This window comes from Aquarana catesbeiana, linkage group LG03 (genome assembly GCF_042186555.1).
Source record: "Aquarana catesbeiana isolate 2022-GZ linkage group LG03, ASM4218655v1, whole genome shotgun sequence".
NCBI lineage: Eukaryota > Metazoa > Chordata > Amphibia > Anura > Ranidae > Aquarana > Aquarana catesbeiana.
The window spans coordinates 168,789,907-168,807,085 of record NC_133326.1 but is presented as its reverse complement, the minus strand read 5'-3'; the positions used below and the strand labels follow the sequence as shown (position 1 = coordinate 168,807,085).

The 17,179-nt window shown below is 41.3% G+C and overlaps 1 protein-coding gene across 2 annotated transcripts in view; it reads right to left on the bottom strand.

The window, feature by feature from the left end:
• MCM10 (minichromosome maintenance 10 replication initiation factor) overlaps window positions 1-17,179 on the bottom strand; it is an 83,687-nt gene that overhangs the window by 29,824 nt on the left and 36,684 nt on the right. For both annotated transcript variants that reach the window (XM_073619506.1, XM_073619507.1), the window contains 5 exons: window positions 16,572-16,768; window positions 14,798-14,898; window positions 14,603-14,716; window positions 14,377-14,494; window positions 13,607-13,823 (listed from right to left, as the gene is read on the bottom strand). In XM_073619506.1, the coding sequence (XP_073475607.1) occupies window positions 13,607-13,823; window positions 14,377-14,494; window positions 14,603-14,716; window positions 14,798-14,898; window positions 16,572-16,768 (747 nt within the window). The remainder of the gene's footprint in view (window positions 1-13,606; window positions 13,824-14,376; window positions 14,495-14,602; window positions 14,717-14,797; window positions 14,899-16,571; window positions 16,769-17,179) is intronic.

The following is a 17,179-nucleotide window of genomic DNA, read 5'->3' as shown; positions in this document are numbered from 1 at the left end:
TTTAGAATTGATCTCCAGTCACTTAGAGATGGTATACTTAACCAACTGGCTCATGATTATATAATGCGGCAAAATGGCACCACTGGGCGAAACCCCTTATGGGTACGTCATACCCTTTAAAAAACGCTAGAGGGCGCGCGCTCCTGCTGCAAGCGGGGGATCTCGATGCGCGTGGCCGGCAGGCGCCCAGTCACTGGCTACCCACCATTGCGTGCACGAGCGCCAGCAAGGGGTGTGTGTCCTGTTCTGTCAGGGGAGAGGAGACATATCGTTGCTCCTACTAAGAAGGAACAACGATACGTCTCCTCCCCCGTCACTCCTAAAAAAATCATCCCAAAAATCGCAGATCGCCGCCATTACTAGTAAAAAATAAATAATAAAAAGTCTATAAATCTATCCCCCATTTTGTAGATCCTATAACTTTTGCATAAAATAATCAATATACGCTTACTGCGATTTTTTTTTTACCAAAAATATGTAGAATACATACATATTGGCCTAAACTGATGAATACATTTTTTTTTTTTTTTTTTTATTATAGCAAAAAGTAAAAAAAAGTTTTTCAAAAAATTGTTCCTTTTTTGTTTATAGCGCAAAAAAAGCCAAAACAAAACAAAAAAAACAAACAAAAAAAACAAAAAAAAAAAAAAAACGCAGAGGTGATCAAATACCACCAAAAGAAAGCTCTATTTGTGGGGAAAAAAAAATGTGTTTGGGTACAGTATTGCACAACTGCGCAAATGTCAGTTAAAGCGACGCAGTGCCAAATTGTAAAAAGTGCTCTGGTCAGGAAGGGGGTAAAATTTTCCTAGGCTGAAGCGGTTAAACACAAATGTATCCTCCAAGAGGATCATCAATACCTTGTTAACCGCTTCCCGACCGGCTCGCAAACATAAAATGCAGCACAATGGCACTGCTGCGTGAAACCCCGTACAGGTACAAGGTTCCTTTAAAAACCGCCAGAGGGCGGGCGGGCGCGTGTGCCCGATCACCAGCATGGGGGTTTGTGTGTGTTAACACACAAATCCCTGTGCTGTCAGAGGAGAGTAGACATGTCATTTGTTCCTAGTAAGAAGGAACAGCGAAATGTCTCCTCTCCTATTCAGTCCTGTCCCCATACAGTTAGAACACACATTTAAGACCTTGATCGGCCCCTAGTGTTAACCCCTTCCCTACCAGTGTCATTTACACAGTAATCGGTGCATTTTTATAGCACTGATCGCTGTATAAAATGTCAATGGTCCCAAAAATGTGTCAAAAGTGTCCGATCTGCCTGCCGCAATAACGCTAAAAATTGCAGATCACTGCCATTACTAGTAAAAAAAAAAAAAAAAAAATTCTATAAATCTTTCCCATAGTTTGTAGATGCTATACCAATATTACGCTTATTGCTAGTTTTTTTAACAAAAAAATATGTAGAATATATATTGGCCAAAACTGATGAAGAAATAAATAAAAAAATAGTTTTTTCAAAGTTGTTGGTCTTTTTTTGTGTATAGCGTAATAAAAACTGCAGAGGTGATCAAATAGAACCATATGAAAGCTCTATTTGTGGGGAAAAAAAGGACGCAAATTTCGTTTGGATACAGCATTGGATGACCGCAATTACCAGTTAAAGCGACGCAGTGCCGAATTGTAAAAAGTGCTCTGGTCAGGAAGGGGGTGAAACCTTCCAGGTCTGCAGTGGTTAATAAAAAAAACACTAATATCTGTGTAATAAACAAAAATGACAGATATTAGTGTATTTTTTGTTGCAGCTGCTGTCCAGTTTATTATCAGTCTTTTACTTTTTAGCGCAGGTTTCCATTTATATTCTGCAGTGGTTAATGCAGGATTTTACCAGATCCACAAAGGAGTGGTCCATCTTTAATACAGCCCTACTTATAGAACTCCCAGTCGTTTGGGGTAGGTGAACAGTTTGTTAGGGTTCCTTTAAAGCATCAGAAAGTTTTTGGTAGTCTTAAGGCCACTAAAGGGACTTTGGCTGGGAACAGTGCTTGTACAGCTGCAGGCTGATACATGCATTTCAAGGTGGTGCAATATGCTTTTATTGGAGTTAAGACCGTGTCTGGGTCTGGGAGCAGAGGCCTGGGACTCTTCAGCTGCAACACTGTCCATAAGGAACTTTAAGGGATTTTGCGTCCTATACAGTCTAAAGACACTGAGCCTGTCAAGATCACTGGGGGGCAGACAGACTCTGCAGCAGAATGCTTGTATTTATGCTTATGGTCTCTACAGAGTCAGCAAAACAAGTTGCAATTTGGCCCATGTTAAGCATGACTACAATGAATTCCTCCTGGGACAGAAAGGAGGGGCAACACTCAGATGGCAGACTCAGAGAGAGTAAAATTCCATTCTGTCAGTTTAGGGACCTTCAGCAGTGCATTGCAGGCAGCACTGAAGCAGTTAAGTGGATGGTAAGTTGGAGGCACCTGGTACAGGACTGCAGCTCAGCAACAAAAGGCTAGGCCCTTGAATACTCAGGCTACAGCTGCTGGAAGGAGATGTTCAAATGGCTTAAGGTTACCAGGACACTGTAGGCAGGCAGCAGAGAGCAACCAAGGATAATTCATATGTTCCATGCATTTAGGAGCAGCAGTGGGATGATGCTTCAACACTGAATGGTGGAAAGAGCACAAAGCATGTGCCTACAACACTCCACGTAGATGAAGTCAGCGCTCAGTCCCTCAGTGGTAAACCAACAAAAAGCAAGGATGTACAGCATCTCTCAAAAGTTAGTACACCCCTCACATTTTTGTAAATATTTTATTATAACTTTTCATGTGAGAACACTGAAGAAATGACACTTTGCTACATTGTAAAGTAGTGAGTGTACAGCTTGTATAACAGTGTAAATTTGCTGTCCCCTCAAAAAAACTCAACACACAGCCATTAATGTCTAAACCACTTAATGGCTATACAGCGGTTTAACAGGACAGGTTCCACTCAGAACAGACCCAAATTGGACATTTTCACTTAGGGGTGTACTCACTTTTATTGCCAGTTTAGACATTAATGGCTGTGTGTTGAGTTATTTTAAGGGGACAGCAAGTTTACACTGTTATACAAGCCAATTTACACACAAAAAAACAAAAAATTAAAAAAAAAAAAAAAAAAAGGGGGAGAAAGGATTCTTTGTTTACCTGTAGAATCCTTTTCTGGGAGTACATCACAGGTAGAGCTGCACAATTATTCGTTAAAAAATTGTGATCTCGATTCAACCCCCCCTTACGATCTCTATTGCAGAGTTTGCTTTCATATAACAAGTGGAGAGACTTATCTGCTCACTCAGGTGTCAAAAGAAAACATCCGGGCAGTCTGCCAAGTTTTTAACATGAAACATTGTAACTAACGCTTCCTTTTTAGATCAAAGGGATAAACTTATGTGTAAAGAGAAAAAAAAAAAAAAAAAAAAAAATCGGGCAGTCTACCAAGTTTTTAACAACCTGTAAATGCAGGAAGTTTAACCACTTAAAAGTCTAAATCTTTTTCTGAGACATCTTTAAGTTAAAATCAATATTTTTTGCTAGAAAATTACTTGGAACCCCCAAACATTATATATATTTTAGCAGAGACCCTAGAGAATAAAATGGCAATTGCTGCAATATTTTATGTCACACTGTATTTGCCCAGCAGTCTTTCAAACGCAATTTTTTGGGGAAAAAATAGTTTAAAAAAAAAAAACGAAACAGTAAAGTTATCCCAATTTTTTTTTGTTTTAATGTGAAAGATGATGTTAATCGTGATCTTCTAAGCAAAAAAATTGCGATTCTCATTTTAGCCAGAATCGTGCACCTCTAATCACACATCTTTATATCCATTATGGCGGGGATGTCCCAAAGCACTGAATATATAAGGCAGATTTTCGAATCGATGTTGTCAACTATAGGTAAAACACTCACCACAGGAACCACATCCAAAAGTATGAAAAGTTTTGTTGTCCCCCAGAGTCTAAGGCTTAGGACAGAAGGCAACACAAATATCTTGCTACCAAAATCACAGGAATACTCCCGCCCATCCCAACTGTATTCTGCGCAACAGTTGAGGCAGAAGTTGTAGCAGTAGGAAGGCATAAAGTACCGGTCATACAAAGTCATCAGGGCATCCATCGCAAGGGTCCCTGGTAGTGTAAACAAACATGTCCAGTTCCATCTTTGTGTTGCGTTTGTTAAAACATGATTTTTTTTTATATTAACCAGACATAACATTACATGGGGACAATTACAATAGTAGTTGGTCATAGAAATCAGATTACTGTCAGGTTTTGGCTTGAGTAAATATTTCTCAAACAAATGCTGTTGGATACAATGGGAACGTAGATACCATTGTTGTATTCAATTGACAGTTTGAATAAGCTATTGTCTCTATAGCTACAATAAGCAGGTAAGAGGGTCTCTCAAACTGAAAGAATGACTGTTAGTCGGTTGTTATGGAAAACAAGTTTGTAACCATGGTAACCAAAAGCCCAACTAAAAGGAGCAGTAGAGACAGAGTGGAGCCCACTCAACATGGATTCACACCGAAGGACACTCCAATCTATAATCACTATAATCGAACAAGAAGGTGCCTGTTCTCCAGGAGCAACGGAGATCATGAACACAGTGACTGGAGCCAAGTAACCTTTAAGTGTATTTCTATTGTTACAGACCATAGGCTGTTTATTTGCTAGGCATTTTGCTTGTTATAGATATCTGTCAGTCTTGTATTGTATTCTTAATATTGTAATAGTTTTTTTTTTTTTTTTACAGCATTTTTGTATAGTAAAAGCACATTTACACACTGCAGAGGCCTCAGCTTCCTTGCTTATACCACAAAGTAACCTTGCTAGATAGACACAAGCAAAACAATTTGGGGACTCATTCCGCGATCTGTGCTATAGTTCAACTGAAGCAGACCTGTTTTTCTGTGGTGTGTTGTGTAGCCTGTGCTAGGTAAAATACTGCGTAAGCTGTTTAGGAAAAAGCAAGGCTGCAGAGGGTTCTAGTGGCCAGAAGAAAGTGTGCAGCTTACCTATCTGGGCCAGAGACAATGAGTGGGGGCCTCTTGCTAAAGAATTTGTGAAGTATGCTTCTCCCTTGAATATGACTTGGGGTGATAAAATCTCAGATCATTTTGTAGATTTTAGCTTTAAGGGGTTGGATTTAAGTAAAAAAAGAGAAGAGGACAGTGTCCACAGTGAGTTGGTACTTCCTTCATGCTATTTATACCAAATCACATAGAAGGGAGAAGGCAGAGGCAGAAGTTAAAGTATTAAAAGACCAGTTAGCAGTTGCTTCAGAGTGTGTACGTTCAACTGCTAGTTAGGCTGATGATTTGTAAAAGCAGTGTGCAGCCCTCATGACCAAATCAATTAATGCCTTAAGTAAAAGGAAGGGCCGTAAAACGGTTAGTAAAGCCAGGGTACGTGCCATTATCACATCCCAAAACTGGGATTGTGAGGATGTGCTCTCAAATGATAGTGAGGATGAGCAGATAGAATTTGATATTTCAGATGATGAAGAGGGAAAGAAAAAGTATGCCAGACCTCTCATTACTAAGCATAGGAAACGGCAACACGATAGAGAGGATATGACAGATGGGCATTATCGCAACCCCAGTGATGTTGAATTTGAAGAAGTACAGGAGTTTACACAAACTGAACTTCATGAGCTGGCAAAACAATACAAACAAAAGGTCTGGGGAGCCCCTATTGAGTTGGCTCTTACGCTTGTGGGATGAAGGGGCTGACAGTGTCGTTTTGTCAGGTAAGGAAGCAGTGGCTATGGAGTGTTAGCCCATGATCCACAATTGCATCAAGTAATGTGAAAAGCCCGAGAGTTTAGTGTGAATTTTTCACTGTCAGACCTCGTGAGGGATGGAATAGTCCGAGTATACGCTAGTCCTAGTGACCTGGAATATACTTACTCCTGGAGAATAGGAGAGGGTATTTCCAGGTTACGCGAGATGGGTTGTATAACTGGATTAAATACATTTGCAGAATGGATGGGCTCAGATATGGAACCCTTTACATCTGCTCTGCGCTCCAAGCTGATGAAGTCTGCACCATTTAATCTCAGGGTTCCTTTTATTGTCCTTGCTGGGAGGCCTGGGATTAAAACAGCAACATTCATGAAGCCACTGCCCTCTTAAGCCAGTTGGGGGGAGCTAGGAGCCTAAAACAAAACCTGTCGGGGCAGTAGATAAGGTCAAGGCCAGACAGGAAGAATAAAAGCAGAAAAGAACAAAGAAAGAATGTGAGAGAGAAGACAGGAGGTGAAGAGAAACCAAGGCTAGTTATTTCTAGAAAAAAAAAATGTGGGTGGACCTATTAAAAGGCAGGAGTACCTGCCTTTTAAGATGAGATAGATGGGATTTCTACTGCAGAAATGCTGAAGAGGTGGAAACATTTAGTAGGGAAAACTGACAGGGTTAGAAACACTACTCCTAATGAAGATAACATCAGCCTAGACTTAGAGGAAACAGAACAGACCCCTCCTCTTAGCCTCAAACCAATTCCCAAAACTGAACATGAACCCAAATCCCTTTATCCTGGGGAGGAGTTAAAGAGAATCAGCAAAGGGGATTGGTTCCTTTATGAAGGGAAGAGGAGTCTCCTGTAATAGCAGTGAGGGCAGTGACAGCAGGAGACCGACGCCCATATGCACCTGTCATTGTATGGTGGGGAAGTCATCTCCTACACATGTAATGGATTTAATGGATACTGGAGCTGAATTTACACTTTTGCAAGGAAATCCTTCCCATCACAAAGGAGAATTGATTTATGTAGAAGCTTTGGGAGGGCAAACCACACCAGCAGTTAGGATACGGATGAAGTTGGCTATTGGAAAGGGATCAGGATTTATGACAAATGTTTTGGTATCAGTTACCCGAAAATATTCTTGGGATGGATGTACTTCAAGGTCAGTCAATTCAGACTGAAAAGGGTACATTCACATTCGGGTATCCTGATAAAGCGTATCTGGTTAGGGCGGTGAAGGCTGTGTTAAGAGGTCATGTGAAATGGACCCCGGTCTACATTCCTCCATCAGAGAAGCCAGTCTGTCTCAAGCAGTACAGACTTCCTGGAGGCCACAAAAAATTGGGGAGACTATTCAAGAACTGTTGAGAGTAGGGATCTTTAGACCTGCTGCAAGTCCTTTCTTGTCTCTGGTGTTCCCAGTAAAGAAACCTGATATGACATATAGAATGACTGTGGACTACAGAGGTCTAAACAAAGTGGCACCTCCATTGAATTCAGCTGCACCAGATATGATCTCATTTGTTGAGAAAATTGCTAAAGAGGCAGGAGACTATTATGCTGCGATAGACCTGGCTAATGCTTTCTTTTCGATTTTGATAGACCCAGAGTGTCAAGACCATTTTGCTATGGTGTGGGACGGCCGCCAATACACTTTCACTGTGCTTCCTTAAGACTATGTTCATTCTCCAACGATTTGTCATGAACTGATTGCCCGAGATTTAAGTACCCCGTGTTTGAAAGTTGCTGTATTTAACTACATTGATGACATTGTGATCTCTGGAACAAAAGAAGATGTAACTGAAGCACTGCATCTGCTGATACAGCACATGGAGAACAGAGGGTGGGCTATCGACAAAGACAAGGTCCAAGGACCTGTCACAGAAGTTAAATTCCTGGGAATAATGTGGACTGGGCCGCAGAGGAAAATTTCAGAGACAGTTGTGCAAACTATCCAGGAGCTGTCGCCCCCTACTATCAAAGAGGAGGCACAGAAGTTCAGGGGTTCTGGAGATCGTTCATCCCACATCTTGGACGGATTCTGAGGTGTATGGGTGTGTGTATATATGTATATATGTATATATATGTCACCAGAAAAAAAAGACTGAGTTGTCATGGGGTTCAGAGCAGCGGACCACATTCCTGGCTGCTAAAGAAGCTATTTTGCAGCATCAGGGATTAGGACCGGTGAGACAAGGAGTACCATTTCAGCTGGATGTAGTGGAGCAGAATAGTACCATATCTTGGAGTCTGTGGCAGCCAAATGAAAAGAGAGGACTGAGAGCAATACCAATTGGATTTTGGTCCAAACAACTGACAGGGGCACAGAAGAGATACACGCCCCTAGAGAAGTACCTGTGTGGGGCCTACACAGCACTTCAACATGTAGAGACCATTTCAGGAAAGGACACAGTCACCATACATACTGCATTGCCAATAGCAGGATGGGAGAGGGATATTGGACTGACCACTAGGTCAGCTGTAGCCCAGAACCAGACATTGATGACATGGAAGTAGTACCTTCATGAAAGAGGGTGTATTGCTGCTGGGGATGTTAGAGACATTTCAAAGCAGTTGGCAGGGCTTGTTACTTTTATCAGCACCCAGCCAGAAGAAATTCCAGTGCTGCAGTCATCCCCCATTCAAGAGGCTCCACCCTTTGAGTCTCTGTCAGAAGACATAAAGGAGTCAGCGTGGTTCACCGATGGATCAGCCATAGTTGCCTTGTCTGGGCGTAAATGGACAGCAGCAGCCTACAACCCAAGTACAGACACAGGCCTGCAGGAGACTGGAATTGGAGGGTGCAGTCAGTATGCAGAGTTGAAAGCTGTAGTGATGACTCTTCAGGAGGATCCACTGACAGCTGGGTGGTTTTTAAAGGACTGACAACTTGGATGCCCACGTGGAAGTCCAATGAATTGATGATTCATTGAAAGGTGGTGTGGGGAGGCAAGGAAGTCTGGGACTACATCTGGAAGGAAGCTCACTCCTGCACCATAAAAGTGGGGCATGTTGATGCACATGTGCCCCTAGTCGCAGACTTTGAAAACTATAACAGAGTTGCAGATGAAATCGCCAAAGTGAAGGCAGTTGTGCCAATTGATCCTTTCTTGATGAACTTGGCCAACTGGGCCCACAAGCAATCTGGACATTTGGGGCAGAAAGCAACATATGAATGGGCACAGCAGAGAGGATTGCCTATATCCATGGACATAAAGACTGTAATAGGGAACTGTACAGTGTGTGGAGAAGTGCAACAATGGCCATTGCAAAAGTACTCCACCGGGTCGATTAAGAGAGGTGAGGCTTGCAGAGATATGGCAGATTGGCTTCATTGGTCCCCTGCCCCGGAGAAACAATGGACTGAGATATTGTTGCACTGCGGTGGACACTTATATATTCAGGACTTATGCTTGTTCATCCTTGCAAATGTGCAGATCAAGCCGCAACGCTTCAACTGCTCCAGAAACTTGTCGTTGCTTATGGTTGTCCCAAACAGGTCCAAAGTGATAGCGGCTCACACTTAACCGGATCAACAGTACAACAGTGGGCCAAGGATTCTGGAGTGTACTGGTTGTGACACATTCCATACCATCCATAAGCAGCTGGTTTGATTGAAAGATACAACGGGCTATTGAAGGACCAGATAGATACGCAAACTTACACCCCACACATACACTAAGGGGGTGGGACCGGGTCCTCACACAGGCAGTCATATTGTTAAATTCTAGGCCAGTGATGGCGAACCTTGGCACCCCAGATGTTTTGGAACTACATTTCCCATGATGCTCACGCACTCTGCAGTGTAGTTGAGCATCATGGGAAATGTAGTTCCAAAACATCTGGGGTGCCAAGGTTCGCCATCACTGTTCTAGGCCAATAGCACACCATATGGGAGGATGGTAGGGGCTGGTGCACAGATTCCACAGCTGGAGTGCAGAGTTTAGTGTTTATGTAAGGTTCCAGAAAGAACAGGGCTTAACAGATACCAGGTTACTGCTTCCCATGACATACAAAACCAAGAGTGACATATCTGAAGCTGAAGCCTATCTAGGAATGAGAGGGAATCTGGCAGGAAGGTTTGAAGTTATATTTGCATTGGCAGATGAGCTTCAAGACAGTGGCTGGGACTCCGACTGTTTAGTGGATACTTCTCAGCAAGAGCGAAAAGTGAGGCTACATAACATCAAACCTTTCCATAATAAACAGCAGTGATCTTCTGGGAAATATCAGTATATTTGCTCTCCTCCCTATTGATGTTCTTTGGGAGGGTCAGAAGTGGATACAGGCAGGTGGCAAAGTATTGGTCAGATATCCTGGCAAGAAGCCATTTAGAGGAAAGGTTGTAGCTGAAGGGCCGGGATCTACTGTATGTATTATTAGAAGGAACAGATAATCCGCTTTGTTTTCCACTCCACAGGCTGTCTCCGGTTAGATCCATAGGAAGACTAGAGAAAAGTGGTTACATGATGGACAGAATGATGGAAGACCACAAGAGCTGTGGAGAGCAAGGCCTTTGATGTATCACAAGCCTGGACTTGTTTCTAAAGAACTTTAGAATGGACTTTCTAACAAACTTTTAGCCAAAAGACTGAAACACCTTCTCAATGAGAGAAATATGGGAGGGGTTGCATTTAAGGAAAATTAAATGTTTAGAAAAAGTTTTCTTAGTAATGAAGTGATTTTCCGTATGGAGTCAGAAAGGGAAAAAAAAAAATAAAAAATCAAGGGCAGAATGTGTTGCGTTTGTTAAAATGATTTTTTTATATTACTCAGACATAACATTACATGGGGACAATATTACAATAGTAGTTGGTCATAGAAATCAGATTACTGTCAGGTTTTGGTTTGAGTAGATATTTCTCAAACAAATGCTGTTGGATACAATGGGATCGTAGATACCATTGTTGTATTCAATTGACAGTTTGAATAGGCTATTGTCTCTATAGCTACAGTAAACTGAAAGAATGACCGTTAGTCGGTTGTTATGGAAAACAAGTTTGTGATAATGGTAAACAAAAGCCCAAATAATAGGACTAGTAGAGACGGATAGTGGAGGCCACTCAACTTGGATTAACACAGAAGGACGCTCAAATCTGTAATCAGCTAACAAGAAGGTGCCTGTTCTCCAGGAGCAACGGAGATCATGAACACAGTAACTGGAGCTAAGTAACTTAAGTGTATTTCTACTGTTACAGACCATAGGCTGTTTATTTGCTAGGCATTTTGCTTGTTATAGATATCTGTCAGTCTTGTATTGTATTTCTAATATTGTAATAGTTTTGTATGTACAGCATTTTTGTATAGTAAAAGCACATTTACACACTGCAGAGGTCTCAGCTTCCTTGCTTATACCACAAAGTAACCTTGTTAGATAGACGCAAGCAAAGCAATCTTGAACCGGAGCAATAAAGATCCACATCCAGCAACCACATTGCTAACAAAATGCCTCAAACACCTGTGGGTGAAAAGACCGCGCCCCCCCCCCCCCCCCCCGATTCAGCCATGTCTGGTGGGAAAATCTGCCTGAACAGTGCGACTTCTAATTCTGTCCTGGTGATTGATTGGGGGCATTGTCCGACTGGACTTTCACCGGAAGACTCCTGAATGGAATCTGTCTGGTTACCTCAGACTTTTTGCATATGAATGATCCTGTTGAGTCTCTCCAGATCCAGAACTGGGTATCCGTTGCAAATTCGTTACTGTGAAAAAATTTGAAAAAAAACACTGAAACCTTTCTCCCTCTGGGACTAGAGCGATCACTTTCTGTGCAATCAATCGAGAGCCTGAAAAGAGATTGCTTTTTTTGTGGATTCAGTGAAACATCCGAGAGCATTAAAGTTAAAAGGAAAGCTTAGGAATTCCAATTTGTAACCCCAAGATACTACACTGCAAATCCCTCATTGGCCAAGACTTCTAGCGCAACTGGGTTTCGGCTTTGAGCAGGAATCCTGCAAAGGACAAAAGGTAGGCTTTTTGGAAGTGGGATGGAGCGACAGGTTTCTGTACTCCCAACTTTGCCTTTTTCAGCTGTAGTGGACTTTGCATTTTTCAGCAGTAAAAAAATACTCTTACCCACGGGCACTTTTCAGACCCAGGCGACAAATGTTCCCTGGAAATGGTAGACGTTCTACAAATTTTTCACGAGGCAGTTCTGATTGACCAACACTTCAACTGAAGGATTCTGACCATATGTACAGACAAAGGGCCCAGGCGAGGAAGCTGTTGCATGGAACCCTTCAAGGCTTTTACTAAGAAATTGAGTGCTCAAGGTAAACACTCCAGGCACCTAGCAGATTCAATATAGCCCTTTGGTCAGAATCCTTTTCGCTCACCATCCCAGAAGCCCAAACCTTAAGAGCCTGACACACCCACGGCTGCAACGGTCGATTGCACAACTCCCTTTTTTAGGCAAAGGGAGGCTTAAATCAGTCTTATGCCGCATACACACGATCGGAATTTCGGCCCGCAAAAGATTGAGAGCATGTTCTTAATTTTTCGGTCGGGAAAAGTTCCTATCCGAAAATGCGATTGTCTGTGGCAATTCTGACGCGCAAAATCCCTACGCATGGTCAGAAACAATTTGACGCATGTTCAGAAGCATTGAACTTCATTTTCTCGGCTCGACATAGTGTTGTACGTCACCGCGTTCTTGACGGTTGTAATTTCAGCGAACTTTTGCGTGACCGTGTGTATGCAAGGCAAACTTGAGCGGAATCCCGTTGGAAAAGCCGTCATATCTTTTTCCGACGAGAAATCCGCTCATGTGTACGCGGCATTAGAGGCGCTTATCCGAAGAACAATTGAAGACCAGTACTTCCTCCACAGAAACCATCAAGGTCCTGCTCAGATATGAAACCACAAGAACGACAGCTGGCATGCTTCATTTTTTGATGAACTTGCTCTTTAAAAGGAACTGTTGAGCAAGGGCGAGCAGAACAGATTAGGGGTGCCAAGGCAGAAGACAGGACACCAGTCTGGTAACTTTTTGAGAAGGCATTTCTGGAAGCGGCAAAAATCAGTTGTTGAAATTTAGTTCGAACTACCTCTGCAAGGAAACCAACAAATGCCCTTTAAGGTTTGAGAGAACACTGGGCTTCTTGAAGAGTAGACTCCTCAGAGGAACGATGTGCAACATCCTCACTTGACACAGGAACCGAAAGATGCCCCTTTGTAATGCAAAAACCAGAGTAATTTTGAGAATCAGAGCCATCTGGAAGTAACTGACCCCCCCCCCCCAGGGACCCATTGCCAGGGGAGCTATGACTAGGTTCCTTCCTGCCTGATAGAATTTGGGAACCTTCTCCCCCACTTTTAATCGCTGAGACATGACCTGCTGACAATACGTGGCTCTAGACGTGAAAGCAGTCCACAGCTGGGTGAGGGGCAATGGTCCCAAAACAGATGTTCTACCCATACCATGGGGTAAAAAAAAATAAAATGATTACTGCCCATGTATAGCTCAGTAACCCTAGAAGTGGTGTGCAGCGAGCTCCCACCAGCACAGAAACGTATGTGCTCCTCTCCCGGTCTAAGATTGCAGCCATGGGTTAGCCAGTCCCCGATGATGGTACTGGTGCACTGTGCCCTAGCTGCCAATACATCAAGGAGAGGAGAGAGTGCACTGTGCCCAACTAATTGTGCCAAAAGACTCCAGGCCTCCACTCCTGTGATGCAGCACCGGGAGCTGCCATGAAGATGACAAAAAAAAAAAAAAAAAAAAGGAAGGAAGGAAGGAAGGAAGGAAGGAAGGAAGGAAGGAAGGAAGTCAGCAGTGTAGCAGGTTTAGGGAAAACGCTAACCACTTTTTTTTAACATGAATATAAAATCGCTAAGAATTTGTATATTTACTATGAACTATTACTATACCTTTTTCGCTTCTGCAGACGCCTTTAATTTGCAGGAAGGTGGAGACACATCAAAGAAGAGAACATCTTCACCCTCGGTAACACCACGACCCAACTTGGGGGCAGACATCTTCTGGGCTTTGGGGAACTCTGCAGCTTGCTTTGGAGACTGAAATATTGCCTGCCCAGCACTTGCAGTGGAGCTTGACTGTTCTGTTTTATTTGTGCTTTCAAGAAACCTTAGAAACAATATGGTTCATTTTATGAGAAGACTACATTCATCAACCACACAATATTTGCCAATTAACTGAGTAATTTAAACTGGCATTTTCGGTGTCCGCTTACACCTCTGACAGACAAGGGAAAAGTTTACATTTTTCAATGGGCGTACTAATTCAGCAAAAACTTTGCATTTCCTTATGATGCCAAAATATATACAGCTTTCTTTTAACAACATGCCCTTACAAAATCTATGTTATTTCCCAGCAGTCCACTGGCAAAAAAGTAGTAACAAAAAAATTCTACCTTGTTCAGCAATAGTTTTAAAAAGAGTTACACCCTAGGAACTTAAATATTTTGGGGTTGTACCTTGAACACCAAAAGTCCTTAAATGCTTAAAATCAATGTTTGCTCTACTAAGTGGCCGATTCCACAGAGTACTAAATATTTACAGCCTTTAAATTAGGCTCAAATTATTGTCAATTAAATTAGTTTTGGGGGTAAAATAACATGCCACAGATACACTTTCTTGTATATGGAAAGTGTGATGAAGAAACTATAGTCTAAATAAACCTTTTCTGGATCTCTTCTGATCTCCGTTTTCTTGAATCCAACAACTGTTGTTTCTGCTGTTTCAAAAGCTCTGAAGCCGAGATAGACTGAATAGATGATCCAGGTTTAGCAGCGGTTCCTTAAAAATAAAGTTGTTAAATAAATAAAAACCTTTGAATGCAAAACAAAAAAAGTTTTTTACCCAATACCTAAAGTACAAATGAGTGGATGTGGAAGAGTTCTGTACCTTTTGAGTTCAGGCCAGACAAATGTCTATTCAGATTGAGGGCTCCTGGAGTTGGTACAGTCAAAAGCTCCTTGAACTCATCTGAACACTGCACAGTGTTTTTCCTTGCAGCAGCTGAAGAACAAAGTTTTTTTTATTTTAGATATTGTTATTCTAGAAACGTGACATTAGTACTGGGATCACAAAGTCAAATACCCATTTTTTGTTTTGCTTCCAGTGCTATGGCACCTGCTCCTTTAACTACCATATTTGATAGAGTCGTTTGGACAGATTTCTTAGGCGCTGTAGCTGATGCACTGTAAACACAAACAATAAAAAAGTTAATATACAGAGGCATTTTATGCAAAATTTTTCCAATATTCATATTTTAGAACAGACTTCCAAAGAATCATGCAAAGGTGTACCGTATGTGTTAACACACCACAACAACAGAGTGAACCTGGCCTAAGAGTTTAAAATTTAGTTATAAACAGACCATGATGGGCAGAGTGGGTCTTTTGCCTTGTATGTCTTGAATACTCAAAACATGAGATGATCTTACCATAATTCTCCGTTCGGTTCTTGCCCACCAGGTTTGTATGTTCTACCACCTCATGCTTTATTTTCCAGAATATAAAAATTCAGCAGTAATAAAGGCTGCAGGAGGTATGTGGCAGAAATACAACTGTCTCCAGTACCAACAAAAGATTAATATCCATTTAACATTCAAACCAGCATTAGGCAGAGTTTTACCATGGTAGTCTTCTGGTGCTCCGCTGAAAATTCTACATCAGTTCACACAATCTGTAGAAGCCATGTACTTCTGCAGCATTGGGTGCTGCAATGGCTTTACATCAATGTAAGTGGCTTAACGTAGAACCTGTTTTTTTTTTCTCTTATGTGCAAATCAAGAGGCATAGAACTATTCTCCCACTTTCTGTATATGTCCTTGATTGTTTTCCTTTCAAAAATGTAAAAAGAAAATAAACTAACAGTAAAAAAAAAAAAAAATAATATAAATATATATATATATATATATGTCCCTGGCTGCAGCAGAAAAGGACAACTGATGAGTTCTCCTTTAACAGTAAGGGCTTGTTGACACCAATTGCACTGATCTGCATTGTTTAATGCATGGGCACATATGTTGTAGAAAATCATTCTTTTTTATGTGTACTGTTCACACTATGCATGTGTATTGCGTAAAAAAGCAACATTTTGCACCATGCAATGGAAACCACCACAACAAGGTGCATGAAGTTCATTTTTTTTGGCAACTTTAAAGTTATAAAAAAACAAAAAACAAAAACTAAAGAAAAAAAAAAAAAAATCATGGTATTCGCTGTGCAGGTTGGCATGAACAGGCCCCGTTTGGAACTGGTCTTTAAAGCAACTCTGCTGTTTCACAGATTCACAAAGTTAATCGACAGGATAGCATCTTCAACATTACTTTGCCACTGGGCTCTTCTAAAAAACTCAACCCTCCATGGGCAAGTAGACATGCTTCGATCAGATGTTACATTATCCAGTGCACATACTGGGGTCTAGAGTCACTGCAAGAAGTCAGCAGAGTTAGTGGCACTATCAGACACCTTGTAGTGGCTACTTTTCAATGCTGAGCTTAGCTAAACAGTTTTTGCAAGACTACAAAAGTTGCTTTAATGACCTGATACATGTATATTCCAGAAGCAACGTCCAAAGAAAGGCAGGGATAGACAATTTTAACCTTGGATCATTACCCAGTGAAAAGAGAACCTTATACAAAGTCTTAAGAACTACATATATTCAGACCCCTTCTATTTCCACATTTTTTGTATTCCCTTTAAGTATGCCCTGCAAGCCAGTACCAAAATGTATGGTGTAAAACTAAAACCTAATTCTGTAAACTATCAATTTTCATATCAATTGGAATTTGATACAACAGATACAGATATTAAATGTTTTTTTTTTTTATATACCAAAAGTACAGATACATTAGCAATCTACTTACAGTGAAGCTGCATATGCCATAGAGGACACACCACCATAGTGAAATCCACTGTGGCACAGTTTCTCTTTCAGGCTGTTTGCTCCCCTAGCCATTTTCTTAGGGACATGTCCAGAATAGCTTGACTGCAGATCTGCTCGTTTGGCACTCACCTTCTTATACTGAGATTGCACATGATACTGACAGTACTCACATTCATTCTAATTAGAACAAAACAATGTTTCAGAGCTAAAGAAAGCAGATAAATACATAATCTAAAACAGAACAACCATGCTACTCTGTCTCTCTTGCAGCAACAGATTACTGAAATAGCTATTAAAAATAATTTAATTCAAAAAATATATTACCATTTAATAAATACAAATGGCTAATGTTAGTTTTAAAGCTTCCTCCACGCTAGTTTGAGTTGCTCTTGATCTTAGCTACATACTGAAAAATACTCTATTTAAAAGTTTCTAAGTTTCAATCACATAGCCTGAAACCCATACACACAGACATGTTTATCTTATTTTAACAGATGCAGTAAAAAGCCTTTAGTTATGAAGTACTTAAGGACAACTTAGCAGGATCTGGAAATGATCTCCATGTAGAAAGTGAGACAGAGAACAAAC